General features: G+C 36.7%; 2 protein-coding genes across 2 annotated transcripts in view; one reads left to right on the top strand and one right to left on the bottom strand.

Moving 5' to 3' along the window:
- The window catches only part of MACROD2 (mono-ADP ribosylhydrolase 2), a 2,039,061-nt gene that overhangs the window by 1,721,469 nt on the left and 296,322 nt on the right, over positions 1-21,270 (bottom strand). The window lies entirely within an intron of this gene.
- On the top strand, positions 212-15,384 carry FLRT3 (fibronectin leucine rich transmembrane protein 3). The gene is made up of 3 exons (XM_030196348.1): positions 212-362; positions 10,709-11,424; positions 12,670-15,384. The coding sequence occupies exon 3, from the start codon at positions 12,711-12,713 to the stop codon at positions 14,658-14,660; it is 1,950 nt and encodes a 649-aa protein (XP_030052208.1). The 5' UTR covers positions 212-362; positions 10,709-11,424; positions 12,670-12,710; the 3' UTR covers positions 14,661-15,384.

Raw genomic sequence — 21,270 nt, 5'->3', positions numbered from 1 at the left:
GCCTTCTCCTGCTCCCTCTAGCGTTTATAAAGTGCAGGCAAGTCAATCTGTCAGCTACCTCACAAAGCGCAGCCAAGCAGGTCCAACCCATCAATGACATCACTGTCTCACTCAGCCACTGTTAGATGAAGCTTTAACTTCCAGACTTTGAGGTGGGCTCTCTGTAGATCTGGAATGCCTTCCCTCTCTCCCTCCTTCTCAGTGTAGGAGGAGGAGTGATGTAGCGCTGAACAAGCTGAAATCATAGTTACTTCTGCTGTGTTTTCTTGTTCATTGCATTACTTCGTTTTACTAATAGTGGAATTCTTGCTATCCCTGCTTTAAAACTTGGACTTTCTTTTCTTCTCCTCATCATCTTTCAGGTAAGAGTTTTGTTTTATTTTGACTTCCTAAGATTGGAAGGGATGGGAGGGGGTCGTATTCTTACCTCATAAATTCAAAAAATTCCAAAAGTGCAGTAAGTAGAATATTTGATTTAAAAATCCACTGATCTCTACACGCAAAACAAAACAAAAAAAAACAGCGCACTGTGCATCAGTCTGCACAGTATAACAGCCTGAATTACGGCAGTACACTAAAAAGCAATCGAGGAAATAGCTAATAGTGTGGCTGCCAATAAATGGTATAGACGGTATGTTAACCTCCATTGTTATGCAAAAATTCGGATATAAAATTGCAAACTGGATTAAGTTAAATCCTGGTCTGCATGAATTTTTAACTACTGAAAAAATTCTACGTTAACATCGTGACTCTGAAACATTTCCCAAACGTATCATACATGAGAAATGATCGCTTAATATGCTTTTTTGTACTGAAAGGAAGTCAATAATCCCGAATAACATGAGCATATTCACTACATAGAGAACACCGATCTGGTTTACAGCTAGAGTGCACGATGGCTTCTGTAGATTTAGCAGTCTTTGCAAAGATAAATAAACAGCTACACCTAGGTTTTAAAATCTGTACTACTCCCTCGCAGTCTTATCTGGTTTTCAACGTGCCACGAGCTTCAACTGTTTCTATTCAGGTTGATATAAAGAAGGAGTTTCAAACCTTTTCCGCTTCTCAATGTTATACCAAATTTCATTCCTTGGACAAAAGTAGTATGTGACCAGCCTAGCAATGTGACTAAATCTACTGAGACAAACAAAGCTAAGCCTTAGAGCAAAGCTTCCTGCACACAGTGAACACCCCCCTCTGTTAGATTCGAGATAATAAAAAAATATACCCCTCCCCCCCCCGCAAAAAAACCCAGTTGTTTTCCTTATCAGGAAAAGATAGCAAAAAGTTGAAAGCAGTTTTAATAGTCTGAAAATTTTCAAATGAGAAGGAATTTCGTAATTTTATTGTTGTACATTCAAGCATTACTTCCACAAAGTATTAGTATACCTACAAAAATATTTATATTTTACTTCTGAAAAAATTGTTCCATATGAAACAGGCCCAAATTTCTTACTAAATGTTTTTTTGGAGGGGGGGGGGGGGAGGAATGTCGATGCTGTGCATATGAAGTGCAGCCGATTTTTCATACAAATTTGCAATGTTTAATTTGTATCACATGAACACCAGAAATTCTACTTCAAACACTATATTCAATAATTAATACAAATTATACTGCAATTATTTGAAATCAAATAGTTTCAATTATACAAGTAGAACAGATTTCAGGTTACTCCCTAATAGGGGTCTGCTATCCCCATTTCTTAAGATATTCTTTTATGTGTTGACAAAAGCTGTAGTAAAACCTTTGATTTAGAATATTTTCACTGAAGCCTGCCCATGGGTTGCAGCTGCTAACACACTTTAAAGTCAGAACATAAGGCTTAAATTAACCAAATCAGTCTTCCTGAAAGCACTGCCCAGAACAAAGTGTGGTGCATGCTTTATTTAGCAAAGAAGATTATATCATGCAATCTATTCATTTACATTTAACTTGTATTATTCTTAATCTATTATGCTAATAACACACAAAAAATGCAAACGTGCTGGCATAAGAATCATGCACTTAGGAACCAACTAAATCTTCAGTATTATTTTATTTAAATTACTATAGTTTCTATTCTGGGCCTGATGGACTAAACAAACACTATTCTTAAAACATGTCTGGGTTTTGTTTTGTTTTTTGTACAAGATAAAATTTAACCAGTATTGCAGCTACAGTATCAACTTGTAAACTAACATAAAGGACTCGTTACTGCTTATCCAAATGGTCTACAGATCTAGTTTGAATACAAAGGGAATGTGGCTTTGTTTTTGACTTTTAAATTAAGTATGGTCAGTTCACAATCAGATAAACAGTTCAGATACAGAAACACTGGTGACATATAGAGACCCTACCTAGAAAGCTAACAAAAAAAGGAGAAGAATCTTTAGGTTTTTCTGTCACTGTTCTTTTCAAGTTTCCCCTTTTTTCTTCCTTTTCACTTGCTGATTAATCCCTTCTCCCCTGTACTGATTAAGATAATTCTTTGTGGTCAAATAAGACAATGTGAAATAAATGTGGTTATAATCTTACTGCTGTCAGACTTTACTAGCAGACTATTAATTACCTGTGGTCCCTTTTCTATATTTCAGTGGCCAATCTGATAGAAACTTCAATTACACTTAGCATCTATGGCCTCGAGGCATGCAGCCTTGACAAATACCTCTGTTCAGTGGATTGAAAAATGGAACTATCAGTTTAAGTGTACAGAATGAAAAACTGTGTAAGATTTTTTAAAAATATGACCGATCTGAAATAATTCTTGACAAAAAATACCATTATATAAATGTCCATATCCTTTCCAATCCAAATTTAGGGACTGTACATTATAAAGACATACCCTTCTCTATATATTTCATATAAGAGGTACTTAACATTAGACCAAGGAACCTATTTACTAATTATATGCCCCATATGCAAAAAGAAGAAAAAACATTTAGTAAACAGGACAATTTTTTCCCATTTATAATATACTTACCTTCCATAGTGTATAAAACATCACATTAATATTTGGTTTGGTTAAGTCAGAAAACATTTTATGCATCCATCAAATAAGGTCAGTGTATACACTTTACAATTATAATGGCAGTTCCTAAATTATGTTTAAAAGCTCAGAAATCTGAGCAAGTTTTGATTCTAACTTGATTTATAAAATCCTTGACAGATCTAAACAATCTTGCACAATTAAACCACTTTGTTTGAAATAGATTGCTGGCGATAATGACTGAATAAACATCATGACTAATGAAATAAACATGGACAAGATTCAACAAACTCTTTCATGAGAGGAAGGTTTTCTTTTTTCCCTGTGGCCTCCATGATTCTGCTCAACAGGAGGCTTTGGTGCAATTAAAGCAAAGCAGACCAGACAGCCAAAATCTAACAGCTCCAAAATCAGAATTTGTGCAGCATTCACCATCAACAAGTGACTCAAAATATGGAATTTCAAAGTAATCATTTTTTACATTTTGACTCCTTTTTAAGAGAAATGAATCAAAATCAAGTAAACATACAAAAAGCACTAAGAACATTTTTTCTAAACTTAAAAGACATACTTTAACTTATAAACTTCATAGTTTCCATTAATGCAAAGCAAAAATGTAGTACTAAATTAGTTCTTTCTGCAAGATCTACTGTCAAGTTATTCTTTAAGAATTAGTGTCTAGACTGGCTGGGTCAGCCCTGAGAAATGCTCTGGTCTAGAGCAACTGTTTTTACAATATCCTTTAAAACATTTACCTCTGTGAATAGCTTCCTAACCTTTATACTGTAAAACTAACTGAAAATCTCTCTCATTACATAGCAGCTACTGAAACACCAAAACAAAGGGGTCCTTTTTCTAAGGTGCACTAATGGATTTAGCACACACCAATGATTAGTGTGCACTAAATAATGTTGCTCATTATGGCTAGATTCAATATATGGTGCCTGAAAATTCCGCATGGAAAAAAAAATACGCCTAGGCATATTCTCTAAGGGCCCCTTTTACCAAGCAGTGACAAAAGGGAGCCGGCGCTGGCGTTGGTGTGTGTTTTACATGCACGACAAGGCCCCATTTTACTGCAGCTGGTAAAAGGGAAGGTCTCGCTTTCCTCAGGAAATGGCCAGATGGCAAGTAAAGCACTTGCCATGTGGCCATTTCAGGGGGCCCTTAAGGGCTCCCACGCTAAACCGGCGGTAACCGGGTAGCGAGCGAGCCTGATTACTGCTGGGTACAGTCCGGCACTACAAAAATAAATAAATTTTAGTAGCAGCGGAAAGGATGGCGCGGTAGGGGTGGGAAGTACCACTGGGCTGCTGTGGTAGCCTGGCGGTACTTCCATTATAGCAAACTGTAAGCTCGCGTTGGGCTTACTGCAACTTAGTAAAAGAAGCCCTAAAGTAGGCCTATATTTTATAGAATAGACTTAAATTTCCACGCGATATATAGAATACACCGAGCGCCTCTCAATGTGACCAAATTTAGTTATGGCCATTTACACCATGTTTTACTTGATGTAAATCCCAATGCCTAAATTAAGCACAGAGGGTCAGATTTTATATATGGCATTAAAAAATCCATATGGAAAATATTTCTGTCTAAGCGTATTCTATAAGATATAGGTGCGGTATATAGAATATGATATTGATATCCCAGCACCTAAAATTACGTGCCTCCATTTACACGAACAAAAACATGGCGTAAATCCTGGCAAGTAGATTTACGTGCAATGGGCCATATTCTATAAATGCACATAAATTTGGAATGCCCATTTCTCTGCCCATGACCACCCTTTTCAAACTGCGCACATTAGAATTTAGGTGTTCACTGCAGAGTACATTAGCTTGTTGTGCACATAAATTCTAATTATTGCCAATTAGTGCTCATTATTGCTTTTTAGGTGCTGTTAAACGCTGATTGGCTTGTTAATCTAATTAAGTTATGTGCATTGTTATATATTTCAGCACCGAATGCTAGACATGCTATTTAGAATCCAGCAGAAAGTGAGTGCATTCTACAACAATGTGGATAGATGTTAGAAACGCCCATGCCCTGCCCATGGCCACACCCGCTTGTAACTATGTGACTTAGAATTTAAGCGCACCACATTACAGAATACGCTTAGCGAGTTATGCTCATAAATCTTAATGCCAATTAGTGCTAATTGCTTAACATCCAACTGACAGCGCTGATTAGCTAGTTAACCAATTAACTTATGTACATTGAATATGCTTTGATGTCCGTGCAGAAATTAAGGTGCCTTATATAGAATCCCGGGGTACATTCCTGTGGGCGTCAAATCTTCTAGCACGCCCTAATGAACCATAGTAAAAGAACCCCACAGTGATTTATATAAAAGAAGGTCTACTTAGGAGTAAAAAGTAAAGAGAAACAGAAATGGAAGAATCACAACTCATCTCAAAACAGAAATTGCTTTGGTTATATACCACATCAATGGTTTTTTAACAACTAGGTTTTCACCATTTTTTGCAGTTATAAACAGAAGTGAAAGGAAACTGATAAACAATCATTAAGTTTAACACAAGTAAAGAAAGACCTGTGCTAAATTCAATCTGAATCTCATGCCTTTGTAACTCTTTCCATGGCCATGGGTAAACTGCCAGGAACCTACTAACCTCCTTTCCTTACCAGGTACTACTCTATTTATATTTTAGAAGTGGGAAAATATTGCCTGCACTTGACGAGACAATGCCAGTTTTTGTTTCCTGTTCTTTCACTTTAGACATAGACATAAGCAAGTTACCTTGGCAACTTTGAAATGAAAATTTCAATTCACAGAAACAGCCAGGTGGTAACAAAAAATTGTCTTTTTTTTAATTGTTTCTCTTTTTAAGATTTGATATTGTTAAACACAAAATATTCACATCAGGCTTTATAAATGTAAAAATTGTGGCAAAAATGATTCAATACTGTAATAAGAATTTAAGGCATTATTTATCCCTTTCACTAATGTTCATTCCCTTAGAGAAAATAGGGCCTCACTCAAAGATTTTTTAAATAGGCAAAGAATAAGAAGTCATTTTTGAATAAGCCCCACAATCCTTTCTTTTATAGAGATTTTCCTTGTTTGTAGACCCAGCAGAGCACATAAAAACTCATTTATGTAATAATTATCAATTTCCAGTAAGGTGAAGCTTAACGTGCTTTTTGAAAACTTCTGCATTTTTGTCTTAGGGATGCTTGATTTAACTTTACAAGCAAAACTAAATGAAGCAGAATTATACTACTTTATTACAAACCCTTGAAATTAAGCGCGAGAAGCTGAGAAAAACACCATTCTTAAAATCACTCTAGTTTGGGCTCATTTTCAATGTTATTTTCCATAATCTAATTGTACATAAAAAAAACAGAAATTTATATCCTAAGCTAAGATGCACACTTGCTTCTCAATGAACCCTTAAGAGATTCCAAGGAAAAGAGTTAGAGGTCCTTTTGCATGCCTAGCATTAAACAAAAGAATGGGGCACCTTCCTGAAACCTGATGATCCTGGAAAATGCAACTACTAGACTGAGCTTAAAAGGGATTTAACTCTTACTATTGACTATGCCAAGCAGTAAATCTAATAAAAATGCTTTTCTACATTTTTTTATTTTTAGAATCAAGCATTATTAAAATGATACATAAAATTAGCTGTCTCAAATAAGTCACTGAATATATCAAATCAATAGGTAGAGTATCATCAATATGTTTTTTAATTACTAAGTTAAATTATCATGCTACTTAAATATCTATTTTTATCTTAATATGACAGAAATGTAGTATACTTATTACACCAACAAATAAAAATCCTGTTCAGGTGAATGGTTGCACCTAGCAATTGTGCTACTCGCTAAAAATATGAATGAAAACAGTGTTTATCAGACTTGTATCAGTATTTATATTTGTTAGGTCAACACATTATGGGAATTGCATAACGTTGCCAATTATAACAAGCACCAAGAGAGTGTTTAAGATGGATAAAAAAATACTAACATTCAATTTCCAACACCTAAACTATCACAGTAAGGATTTAGAAAAAACTGTATTAAAAATAGTAATGACTACACTTTACAACAATAAAATTATAGCTTGGTAAGGGTCCCTGTATTCTGTTACTCTCCTTTTAAATATCAGATCTTGTTTGTTCAAATATTGTAATAGCACCATTCAAAACCATGGCTCCATAAAGCTTTCCAATTTGATGATGCAGAAATTTGTCCATAGTGTCTACACCAGTGGGGGGTCAGTTTTCTTTTCATCCTGCAAGTTCAGGTTTAATTATTTGATGTCAGTGCATAAACAGAGCCAGTTCCAGAGGAGGGAAGATTTAGTATGGTGCAGGATTTCCTGCTCCTACATGAATAAAAGTTGTGAAGTGTAGCACTGCTTCTATGTAGACAGGACCACTGTGGCCTTTGATATGCAAAATCCAGTTTCCATCTATAGTTCCCATTATAAAAGGGAAGGGCAAGATATCAAACATGAGCACAAGCAGACCTGTAGGAAACAGTTTTTTGATTTTAGTAAAAGGGAAGAAAGTAAGAGAGGGAAGAGCAAAGAAAAGCTTAATCCACATTTTTGAAAGTGTTTATTCCTTTCAAAAAGGTCAGCTTTTATTTTTCCCCCCTTTTCTTCTCATGCAATTTAGGGAGAAAGAAAGAATGAAATCCTCACAGAACCTAATGAGTTTTCACTTAAAATCTTACACTGCCACTGATAGAAGCCTGGCAATGAAAGGGGGGTTTGCATAACAAATGGAGAAGAGAGGCTGCTGTTTAGATTTTGAAAAGGCAAAACAAATACTGTTTTCTTCTGTTTTCATCTATTTGTACCAATATTTCATCTCATGAATAGATGTTATGTATTTTAATCTCTAAACAAGAAACACCAAAGTGAAAAATTCTACATGCTTCACTTTGCAGTTGTTTTATCCATTCTTATTTTCTACAATGGATCCTATCCATCTGCAGAATATATACCCCATTCCATCAGTACTGCAAGCAACATAGCACAAACTGCTCAATTATAAATTAATTTGCCCAAAAGAATATCTTGGTGACTGTTCTCACAGTATGGCTAGTGTACAATGTAAGTAACCCAACTAAACATTTGAACAAGAGTACATAACATGTACACTTTTCATGTGCCTTCTTAAGTGAACCACTACTGTTTCTTTGAAGAAAGCATGATCCTCTGGATTCTATATAGGTCACCCAAAGTTGGGTGCCAGAATTTGTGCGTGGATCCAAGATCCACATGCAAGTTAACGAGGAAATGAGCACCAATTGACCACTTAACTGATGCTTGATTGAAGTTGCATGCTATTCTATAACTTGGCACCTAATTTTCCCCCAAAAGGAGATGTGGCCATGGGAGGGGCATAGGTGGGTTATAGGCGTTCCTGAAATTTAGGTGCCAAGTCATAGAACAGTGCTGATCTGCACCTAACTTTGGCACCTGTTTCTATCAGGAATAAGTCCAGCACCCAAAGTTAGGTACCACCTGTGCACTATGCCAATATTCTATAAAGGTCAGGTGCCCTTTATAAAATAGGGGCTCAGCTCAGATCTTTTCAGTGTCTAACTTTCAATGCTATATATAGAATTCCCTTACCCCCAAATATATGCTATTTACCACATTTCTCCAAAACTTCATCTGTCTCTTGACTACTATAGTAGACATTTTCAACTGATTACTCTGCTTTCTGTAATGCATCTAAATGTCAGTGACTGAATATAGGAAAACAAATTAATGGTAACATATAATAACCAAAACTGGCATACAGGGCTAGATTCTATATATGGTGTCTGAAAAATCTATGTGGTAAAAAAATATATCTAGGCATATTCTCTAAAGTATGCCTACATTTTATAGAATAGGCTTAAATTTCCACACGGTATATAGAATATCCTGAGTGCCTCTCCACACAAACAAATTTGGTTGTGTCCATTTAGGCCATGTTTCACTTGGCGTAAATCCCAATGCCTATATTAGGCACAGAGCAGGTGTATTCTATAATAATATGCACAGATTGTAGTAACGTCCATGACCCAACCATCCCATGCCTATAACCACACCCACTTTTCAACTATATGACTTGGAATTTACTTGCACCACATTACAGAATACACTTAGCGAGTTGTGCATGTAAATCTTAATGCCAATTAGTGCTAATTTACTTAACATCCAACAGCACTGATTACCTAGTTAACCAATTAAGTTACAAGCATTGTTATAGAAAACACTTCAATTTCTGCATGTAAATTAAGGCACAATATATAGAATTTGGGGGACAGTGCATATTTCATATGATGAGGATGTTAAATATGTATTAATATGCCATGGCTTGAGGATAGTTGAATCCTACAACAGATGCTTTGCATGCAGGATGCTAAATAATTACTGAAAAAGAAGCAAATTACAACTACTGCATTACTTAATATCAGGGTTAAGCATTTCTTTTTCAGACTTGTACAACTATTAGCAACAGTCTTTTTGAGATTTTATGCAGCAGGATTAATGGAAGATCTCTAAAAAAAGACATGTTCTTTGAGAAATAATATAAAATGAAGTTTAATAAAATGTACACTGTGATTCTACACCAGGGATGGACAACTATGGTCCTCAAAAGCCACAACCCAATCATCTTTTAAAGATTTCCACAACGAATATGCATGAGATTGAGATGCACGTACTGCTTCCATTGTATACAAACAGATCTCATTAAAGGGTCATGGATTTAATATATTTCACGTCTATGGTCCAACCAAAGCCATTTACATATATTATATGCAGGTGCTTTCTCTGTAACCTAGTGGGCTCACAATCTAAGTTTTGTACCTGGGGCATGCATATTTATTGTGGAAATCCTGAAAACCTGACTGGGTGTTGGCTTTCGAGAACCATAGTTGCTGACCCCTGTTCTAAAAGATTTTCTCTAAAATATGTTTTCCAGTAATTAGTTGTTTGTCTCATACTGGTTCTTAGAAGAATACAGTTGGTAGGCAAATAGCTAAAAATATTACTCTCTCTGTCTGTGACACAAAATGGCCTTTGTGCTCAGTGAGAGACAGACTGTAACTCAAAATGTGCAGTTATGTAATACATCACAAACTAAAATAATTACGACATAAATTTAAAATGTGATGGAACCAAACATTAATCCATGTATGTTTATGTTTATTAGACTCTTGATATATTGCCTCTCTGTGGTAAAACCAAGGCAGTTTACATATTACATACAGATAAAATCCATAACCCACTATTAAAATCAATATCTTTCCATTTGTAATTTGTGACTACTGCTGAATACTGGAATATTTGGAAAAAAAATGATTTCTTTTAAATATTTATGTATGACATTATTCCTGTAGTTTAGAATAAGACAGAGAATCAAAAGATAGCAACTGAACACAAATCGCCATTGTGGCTGTAGGTGGTTGTACTTCCAATTTGTAATGCAAAATGGGCATGTGTCACCACTTATGAACAGAATTTCTGCATGGCCAGTTGAAAAAGCTAACTTCATTTATTGCTGTACTTGAACTGAAGCACTGGAATGCTTTAAGTGAAAACCTAGAAAATGTACAATTGTGCACTTCAATTTCTGGCTCATTTAAGGTCTCAGAAACTCAGATTGCTGTTGAAGATGTCAATTAATTTGAAAGCACTTTTGAAAGTTTGCAAAAAGAAGAATGTGATTGAATATATTTGCTTGTACCAATACCTTGCTCTTGCTTTACAGGAAGTTAAGCGAAAAAGGATATTCCAAAGGGGAAGATATCTGTGAGGCAGAAAACCCACATCCATTTTCTTAGAAGGAAGACAAAGTCCACTTTTCTTAGAATGTGAAGGGATATTTTCTGCTTCAAAAATTCTGAGCAAGTGCAAGGGGTAAACGTTGGAAACAGTGATGCTTCATGGCAAGTGTGAACTTATCAGGATGTAACTACTGTACACATTTTATTCTTGACTGAATTTAGACCGGACAAACCCTTTTTTCTAGCATCCTGAAGAGGCCACTGTCATTCCAGCCTTTAACATCATGCATGGTTTCCCTAGTGTGGAACTGAAGTTATTATTTAAGATTAAACTACAGAGAGGAGATTATAAGAATTACAGATTCAGCAATTTTTTTTAAAGGAGTTCAGCCAAATACGAGGGTGCATACACAATTTAAGTTGGAAATATAAAGAAAGCACATTCTAATATGGTCTCAAGAAGAAACTGAACCTTTTGTCCTCAGTCATTTGGTGTACTCATCTATTATGGTAAACGTTTGTTGGGATGTTGATCAGAAGCAGTGAAACTAATCAGAAGGTATATCACTGGCATCTACACTGTGAAAAAGGAATTGCCAGAAGGACTAAACTATATTCCTATATTTCCAGAAGTCTGCAGCATATATTTAAGTTCATTGGATTTCTGCAAGCACACAATTTACTGACATCTTTACATCAGGTAGGACAGAAAGTGATATCTCTTGTTTTCATGCTTGGGAGAATAAAGTGCAAGTTATAATCAGATCTTCAACAAGAAAGGTCAAAGTTGGAATCGATAATTGTCATTATAAATTTCTATTACACTAATTAAAATGAAAGCTGCAATATGTTAGTGCCATCCTTTGAAGCCTCTTAATTACATAAGCAGGAAATTTTAATTAACAGACATTGCAGAGTAGAATTTTTATTGAAACAATTTATTTGGTTGGTTCAGTTCAGTTTCAATGTTACATTGCAAAAAAAAAAAAAAAACCTTTCAAAATAGTCATTTAGAGAGCTTTAAGCAATGATGAGAAATTGCAACACTAAATTTGCACGCATTGAAGTTCTTCTGTATTTAGTATCATTTCTTACTACTTTAACAGCTCATGTTGTACAACGAAACAAATATATTTGATGTACACAAGGTACATAGAACAACATAAAATCATTCTTCAAAATTGGAAAGTATATTTAAGCTCTCAGGAGAAGCCAAGCTGTATTTTTAATTTGAACTTCCAATAAGAGTGAATTAAAACATTGTAGTCAAGCAAAATTTACTTCTCAACTTCCAGGAACAAAAGAAATCTTGGAATTAGAGACAGAACTTATATAGGAAACACTGAATTAAAAATTGATGATTTAAAAATATTTCAGGGCAATTCTTTATCATTCTACAACAACAGGCAGACTTGTTGGTTTCAGTGTGACAGCTTCCTCTGTCACCCTGAAGTTAGAAGCTGGACTGGGAATTAGACTCACATCTACCACATGGCAACATGCAGCACTACTGCTGAGTCACTGGGAAGCTCCATTTGTGCCCAAATCTAATATGTTTATGTTTATTTCATATTTGCTATACCACCTTAACTGACTCACAGGGCAAGGCAGTGTACTGGCTGAAAAGTAAAACAGAAAAGAACTACAATATTACAAAACAAAAATTTAAAAACATATTTGCATTTAAGTTATACCAGAAGGAAGGAGGGAGGAAATGGAAGGGTATAGATAAAAGATGAGGGAAGGGAGAACAGATTTCCAATTCAGGTTCATTCTCCAAGGCAACTGAATTTTCTGTACATTTTTCTTTTGAAAAGAATAAAAATGCATCCTTCTGGTTCAAACAAGCTTAAAAAAAAAAAAAAGTAAATGTGTGTATGTATATTTTTCTCCATTTTTATGTTTTTTTTAATTCTATAGTTCTTTTTCTATTTTTCCCTTTTAGATTACTACAGTCACTGAACTTAAACCTATTCAACAGTGAGCATGACTACTGTAAGCTGGAGCATCTTTCTGATATGGACCAGAATTGGACTGTTCCTTAAAATGGCACCTCATTCTATCAGTGCCAAACCTTGCCCTTCAGTTTGCCGCTGTGATGGAGGTTTCATTTATTGCAATGATCGTGATTTGACGTCTATTCCTACAGGAATTCCAGACGATGCTACAACTCTCTACCTTCAAAACAATCAAATAAATAATGCTGGAATTCCTTCTGACCTGAAAACTTTGGTCAAGGTAGAGAGAATTTATTTATATCGTAACAGTTTAGATGAATTTCCTACCAACCTGCCAAGGCATGTCAAAGAATTGCATTTGCAGGAAAATAACATAAGGACCGTCACTTATGATTCACTTTCTCAAATCCCTTCTCTAGAAGAATTACATTTAGATGATAATTCTGTTTCTGCAGTTAGCATTGAAGATGGAGCATTTCAAGACAATGTTTTCCTCAGGCTTCTTTTTCTATCTCGAAATCATCTTAGTACCATTCCCTGGGGTTTGCCTAAAACAATAGAAGAACTACGTTTGGATGATAATCGTATCTCTACAATTTCAGAGGTGTCCCTTCAAGATCTAACACACTTGAAGCGTCTTGTTCTGGATGGAAATCTTTTAAACAATTATGGCTTAGGAGACAAAGTTTTCACAAATCTGGTCAATCTGACAGAACTTTCTTTAGTTCGCAATTCTCTTACAGCTCCACCTGCTAACTTGCCAGGTGCAAACCTAAGAAAGCTTTACCTTCAAGAAAATCACATGAATCATGTACCACCAAATTCATTCACTGACCTTAGACAACTGTATCGATTAGATATGTCTAATAATAACATAAGCAATTTACCTCAGGGTATCTTTGATGATCTGGACAATTTAACTCAACTGTTTCTTCGAAATAATCCCTGGTATTGTGATTGCAAAATGAAATGGGTACGTGATTGGCTACAGTTATTACCGTCTAAAGTGAATGTACGAGGGCTAATGTGTCAAGCACCAGAAAAAGTACGTGGGATGACTATTAAGGATCTTAATACAGAGCTATTTGACTGCAAAGATAATGTTATCAAAACTACCATTCAAATTATTACAGCCTTATCCAACACAATACACCCTCCTCAAAGACAATGGCCAACTTCCATGACCAAACAGACAGAAATAAAGATGCCTGACCTCCATAAAATTTACAGAACTACAGCAAGCCCAATACGAAAAATAATTACAATCACTATAAAATCTGTTACCACTGAGACTATTCTCATATCTTGGAAAGTTGCACTACCCATGACTGCATTAAGGCTGAGTTGGCTCAAAATGGACCACAGCCCTGCCTTTGGATCTATAACTGAAACCATTGTAACAGGTGACAGGTCTGAATATTTACTTACAGCTCTTGAGCCTGAATCACCATATCGTGTATGTATGGTTCCCATGGAAACCAGTAACATCTACCTGACTGATGAAACTCCTGTGTGCATAGAGACTGAAACCTTGCCCTTTAAAATGTACAATCCTACAACAACCCTAAACAGAGAACAAGAAAAAGAACCCTACAAAAACTCTAATTTGCCATTGGCTGCCGTCATTGGAGGTGCAGTGGCTCTAGTGGCTATTATTCTACTTGCTTTAGTTTCCTGGTACGTTCACAGGAATGGATCTCTGTTTTCAAGGAACTATGCATATAGCAAGGGCCGGAGGAGAAAAGATGATTATGCTGAAGCTGGAACTAAGAAGGACAATTCCATCTTAGAAATCAGGGAGACCTCTTTTCAGATGTTACCAATTAATAATGAACAAGTGCCCAAGGAGGAATTTGTAATACACACTATATTCCCACCTAATGGGATGAATCTGTATAAAAATAACCATAGTGAGAGCAGTAGTAACAGAAGCTATAGAGACAGTGGTATACCAGATTCTGATAACTCACATTCATGATACTAAAAAAACTCAGACATTTTTAAAACAGAAATGGTGATATAAGGTCACTTGTTCTACTGCAAAACACTGGATAAAGACTGAAAAAGCAATGTACTGTACATTTGCCATATAATTTATATTTAAGAACTTTTTATTAAAAGTTTCAAAATTTCAGGTTACTACTGCAATTAAATGTAGTGGAAATACCTGACCACAATTCTATATTTTAGTATTTTTTAGTAATTTGTACTGTATTTTCCTTGCTAATATTGAAGTTACAGACCATTTAGCTTTTGTGTTCTACTGAGTAAAATAACTTGTTGACTGTGAAAATTTTTTTGATGTGTTGAACAATCAGGATTTTGCATTCTTTAGAGACAACTGTAGTAAAAGCACAGGCCATTCTTCACTTTGGTATTAAAATTAATACTGGCCAACCGAAAAAAAAAGTTGGGAAAACTCAATGCAAAATGTTGGATTAACTATAAAAAAACAATTGTTTAAACAAAGAAAATTTGTGTATTAATCGGTAATGTTAGTTATTTGATTGTAGCAAAGGTAACATTTCATTAACTATATGTCTTCCCTTACAAATTCCTCACTGAAGTAAATTAGTTAATAAAAATATTAGGTGTTTCTGACCTAAAATACAATTGCCCTTTAAATAAAGCTTCAAAATGCTATTTTACCAAACTTAGGGCCCTGTTTACTAAGCCATGCTAGAGTTTTTAGCTAGAGTCACCTATATGTTCCTATGGGCAACTTAGCGTTTAGTTTATCCTAATCATTAGCATGCACTAAAAACGCTAACGAGCCCTTAGCACTGCTTAGTAAACAGGGCCCTTAGGGTCGTTTACTAAGCCAAGCTATAGGTGAGCTAGCATTTTTAGTGCACGCTAAAAATTAGTGCATGCTAGCCAGAGGCACCCATAGGAATATATGGGCATCTCTAACGTTTAGCGCACAAAAAAATGCTAGCGAACCTTAGTAAACAGAGCCCTTAGGGCCTCTTTTATTAAACCTCGCTAGTGATTCCCAGCATGGCAAATGTGCTGTAGCCCATTGGGTTGTGTCACACTTGCCGCATGGGAATCATTAGCGTAGTTTAGAAAAAAAAGGCCCTTAAATAACAAGAGCTGTTTTCCAATTATTTAAGAAATGAAAATGACTTTGTCTTCATCAAAATCTAAACCCTGCAATATGCATAGTTCCAATGTAAAAATTAAAAAAAAAAACCCACACAGAAAAGCTTCTGTTATAAGCAGATTTAGGTATGTTGCAAAATACTGAAAGAAACAAAAAAAATCCTACCTGGAAAATAGTAGTTACATGTGAAAATCAGAGTTTTAGGGGGTCTTTCACTAAGGTGTGCTAGCATTTTTAGCTGATGCTAAACACTGAGAAGCCCATTGGGCGTCTCAGCGTTTATCATAGCTTTTTTTTTAGCACAAACTAGAAACGCTAGCACACCTTAGTAAAAGACCCCCTTAGTCATCCAAATTCAAAAGTATCTTTTGATGGGAATTAAAAATACTGTTCATTACTACCCGAGTTTTCTAGAAATGGTTTCAGTTTCAGTGTAATAGTTTTCCTTCTGGCTTCCTATTAATTGTGTGCTATTTCATGTTCAAATACAACCCACTGTTATGTTGCCATAATCATCCCACAGTATTATTTTCCAAATGAAAACCAAAGTGCATTCTACGCCCTTTGGCTGTCTTGTATGTGCCTTGATTCAATGCTATATGTATTCAGCTTTTTAAAATCAGTGACAAATTTTTCATACAGTGCTGAAAATGAAAAATAGTGTCTTCTTGCTGAATAAACTGAAAACAAAAATTGAATATGATGTGATTTGCTCTTCCAAACATTCCCTACAAGAAAATAAGGAACTCCATGGTGTGAAATTCCATTTAACCTAACTACTGTGACAGGAAATCAGATCACAATCAATTCTATTTTTAGACTGCAAAATTCAATTGTCTAGCCCAGTCCTGTTAAGGTAGATCTAGGATTTTCATGGTCATGTAATACATGATTTGCTATAAGATTATCAACAGAAGGCAAGCAAAACACAGATATCCAAATGGGGTGAAGAATAAGAACAGTTAAGTAAAAAAAAAAAATAGGCTGACCTGAAATAGGAATTTAGGAGGTCATTTTATAAATGCCTACATAACTGCAAACTCCTAATTCTATATATGGCGCTCAAAATTTTGCGCGCAAATTTGTGTGCACAATTTAATTGAATGAGCCAATTAGCATCAATAATTGGGTGCTAATAAAGATGAACATGTAAATTTTCTGGGAAGATCTGAAAAGAGGGTGTGGCCACAGGCGGGGACAGGGACATGCAGTGTTATAGAATACGGCAGATCTGCACCTAATTTAGGCACAAGGCTTGACAACAGGTTCGGATGTGGATCCTGGTGCTAAGTGCTATTCTGTAAATGGCGCCCACATTTAGGTGCCATCTATAGAATAGCGCTTAGTGCTCTTTTTTGGTGCCCAAATTTGGGCGCCATATACAGAGTCTAGTCCAAAGTGTATGCATACTTTCCATAATGCTGACTGGCACATTTTCAGAGCAAAAGTATGCAATTATGTTTGCTTTGAAAATTATCTGAACAAAACCATGCATACACATTTTTACTGGCAATTCAGTGCATACAGAGATAAAATAAGAGCACATTTTTGAAAATCCAAAAAACAGTGTACTCTTCTAAACACTACTCCAACTCCACCCTCAGGACACCTCAACTGGCAAATAAAGATAAGCGTAACATGCCCATTTCCACAGGTAAAGCATTGCTTTTCCTATGAAAATTACTCTCCTGTATTTTCTGCAATAGTGGGCTACTTTTCATTCACTAAAGAGGTTTATAAAATTTGCAAGATGTGTCAGATCCAAACATGGTATTTACAAGCTGTTGATAAATATGGGGAATGCATATCCACATCAGTTCAGCTCCATTTTCACAGTGAGACTTAGGGGCCCTTTTACTAAGCCAAGTAGGCACCTATGCATGCCCAATGTGTGCCAAATTAGAGTTACCACCCGGTTACTGCATGGCACTTGCAGTAATTTCAATTTTGGCGTGCATCCGCTACGTGCTCCTGAAAATAATTTTTTTATTTTCTGATGCGCATAGACCATTACTGCCCAGTTACCGTGTGAGATCTTATCACTAGGTCAATGGCTTGAAGTAAGGTCTCAAACCCAAAATGGACACGCAGCAATTTTCATTTTGCCGAATGTCCATTTTCGGCAAAAAAAGGCATTTTTTTGTAGGTGCTCTAAACAATAATTCTGCACACCCCCAAAACACATGTCTACCGCAGGCCATTTTTCAGCACACCTTAGTAAAAGTACCCCTTATTGTACAAGATTTAATAAAAAAAATTATTTACAATTTTTTTAAATGTTGAAAGAATATCTACAAAAGATGAGATGTTAGTAACATTATACCCTTTAAGGGCCTCTTTTATCAAGCCGTGCTAGTGGTTCCTGCGCAGCAATGCCAACAGAACCTATTCAAAGTGAATGGGCTTTGTCAGCATTACTGCACCCGGAGCCACTAGAACAGCTTGATAGAAAAGGACCTAAATGACATAGCTTGCAAAACATACAACCAAAAATCCACAACACTGATGGATACAGAAAACAATTGCTCTCCCTCTTTTGCATCTACTGAAAGCCTTGCCCAAATGAATGTCATGGCTTTGGACACGATACCATAAACCGAAGAAAGAGCAGAAACCTATGATTAGAAATTAACTAGCCATCAGAAAACAGAGTCACTTGCCTCCATTCACTTTATTTATTTAAACAATAGTGCCAACAATTCAATGTATCAATAATATATAGATCAATTCCCATTATCAAGCATTATATATTATATACATTATTTATTCATTTGGATTTTGCTCATGGTATGTTACATTCAGGCACACTAGGTATAAACTGGTTTTCTAGCTAAAACAATTGTCTTTTTACTTACAGGTACATACATCAACAAAGAATTTCCCAGTAATACACTTCTTGCTGTTAAAACTGTCATCTCTGACAAAAAGTCTGCTAGATTGTACTACCTGCTTCTTATGATACATATAAGTCAGCATAGCTCCAAGCCAAATAGAACAAAATACAGGCTAAACAGGCAAGTACATTACATATTTATTCAAGATGTGAACTGCTTTTCCACAGTATTAATATTAAAGATGATGTTCCACACTACCAGTAGGAATTCAATTTGCAAACAGATCAAGCTGCAGGACACCATTAATATAATGAATATAATTCTAGCTTAAATACACACATTTTATACTGGTCTTGTAGAAGTTTTATTTGGTTATTTTAAAAACTATTATATATTCTGAAGTGCCACCTTTCTTTATCTTCAGAACTACTGACTTACGATCTAGTTTTCAAAGACTTAGGGGCAGATTTAATAAGCATTACTCTGCTAGACAGAGGAAGGTTGATGTAATAAACTGTCTATTAAATCAGTGTGCTAAGCCTCAGCACACACTGTTTTAATGCATGTGCTGGAAAAACAAACTTTTAATCTCATTGCAGTAATCTAATAGCATGCAAATTACAGTGGTATTAAAAAGTGTGAGCTGACAGAAAAAATATCACACACCACTGCAGAAGTTTTTTTCCCCTTCTTTTCTCAGTACATGAGCCGATCCACTTTCAGTACTCAATAATAAATGAAGACTGGCTCACACACTGACAAGAGGAACAAAATGAAGATTTCACAAGGTTATCTAATCCAGGGAAACCACGGCCCAGGTACTCCTGGCCCAAGCACCTGAAACAGGGAGGGCCCTCAACCAGAGAGCTCCTATGCTGCATCACCTCCTCCTCACATGAAACAATACTTATAAGGGTTGTCATGAAATGCCTGGTCATCCGCCTGTGGCTACCTCGTGGCTACTTAGGTCTATTCCCAGCACAGCTCAGGTCCGCCTGCACCTGCTGCTTGTGCTCTACACTAGCACCCTCCTCCCACCAACTGGGTTCCAACTGCCTCTAGGCGAGTCTTCCGCTCTCGATGATTTCTAGGTCACTGGGGCCACACTCCCAGGGGTCCCACGGTTCCTAGAAAGCACTCACAGACACAACACAAACCACCAGGATTCTTAGTCCAGACAAGCAGAGACAATAAACTAAAGAAGGAAAAATATTGAACAGTGAGCCATAAAAACAGATGGAACTATTCTATAAAGTATGTGCAAGAATAATTGGAATGCCCATGCCCCTCCCATATTAATGCCCCCTTTGCATTTGTGTGAGAGAAGTTAGGCACACTGTTTATATAATAGGAGCACAAGTTTGTTACGTGCACAATGGCAAGTTAGTGCCAATTAGTTGTTGTTAACACCAATTATTGCTATTTATCACCAATTTAATGCCAATTACTTGATTATGCTCTGCATGTATCTGGCACTATTCTATAACTGCGCACCTAGCTTTCATTGTCAGTTATAGAATTTGTGGGTTGCATTATGCGTAGGCACTGGCATCAGCTGCTCCCATCATTCTCTCCTCCTCTCCCCTGCACAGCTCATGCAACAAGATGAGGAAGAAGAGAATGGCTGCACATCAGGCCACTTCCTCCTCCTCTGCTGGCTTTCACCTGGCTGCTCACATGAACTGCATTGCCCGTGCAGCTCACATGAATGGTTGAGTGTAGGCCAGAACAGGAGGAGTGCAGCTATTCCCTTCCTTCTAGTCTTGTCATGCGATCTCTGTGGTGGAGGGGGAGAAAGATTGAGGAAAGCAGCTGATGCTGGTGGCTGAATGTGTGCCAATGGAATGGGGGGGGGGGGGGGGGTCGAGCAAGGTGAAAGTGTGCAATGTGAATGTGGGTGCAGCATGGTGAGTGTGCCTTGGGGGGTGGGGCAGAGCAAGGTGGTGTACCATGGGGATTTGGGGGCAAGGACAAACTAGGGCGAGTGTGCCACTGAGATGGGGGGAGGCAAAGCAAGTGAGTGTGCCTTGGGGACTGCAGAGCAAGACGAGTGTGCCATGGGGATGGGGAAGAGCAAGGAGCGCATGTCATGGGAATTGGAGGGGGCAGAGCAAAGTTTATGTTCCCTGGGAATGGCAAAGGGCAAAGAAAGCTGAGTGTGTGCCATGCAGTTGGGGTGGGGGAGAAAGCTGAGAATACGCTATTAATGTGGGGGATATCAAGCTTCATGATGTTCCATGGGGAGGGATGCAATGATAGCTATGGAGTGGATGAGAAACAGTGAGAGATGGGGGGGTATGCCTGGGGGAGGAAGAATGAGAGGTGGGGGCATTGTATGAGGGAGACAACTTTGGGATAAGATGGAATTAGGGGTCTTGCTGGGAGTTATAGGGAGCGAGAACTGCAGTTGGAGTGAGAGGAAACTGGGGAAGCAGGAGCCTGAGGAGATTTCAGATCTTATGATGGGGAAACTCTGTGCAAAAATACACTACAAATGAACAATGCAGAATTTCAACATTTTTTGCACAGAATTACCTCAGGAGTAATTTTCTATGATCCATAATAGACATATGGAGAGCCCTGAGCATATGAACTATATATACTAATACTGAGAAACTAACATCTAGTCAAAATGATTTGCAAGATTT

This window comes from Microcaecilia unicolor, chromosome 3, assembly GCF_901765095.1.
Source record: "Microcaecilia unicolor chromosome 3, aMicUni1.1, whole genome shotgun sequence".
In the NCBI taxonomy this organism is placed as follows: Eukaryota; Metazoa; Chordata; class Amphibia; order Gymnophiona; family Siphonopidae; genus Microcaecilia; species Microcaecilia unicolor.
The sequence above is the reverse complement of the archived record's forward strand: the minus strand, read 5'-3'. Positions and strand labels throughout refer to the sequence as shown.

Coding starts and splice junctions, on each gene's coding strand:
- FLRT3 (XM_030196348.1), top strand. CDS start 12,711: ATGACTACTGTAAGCTGGAGCATCTTTCTGATATGGACCAGAATTGGA.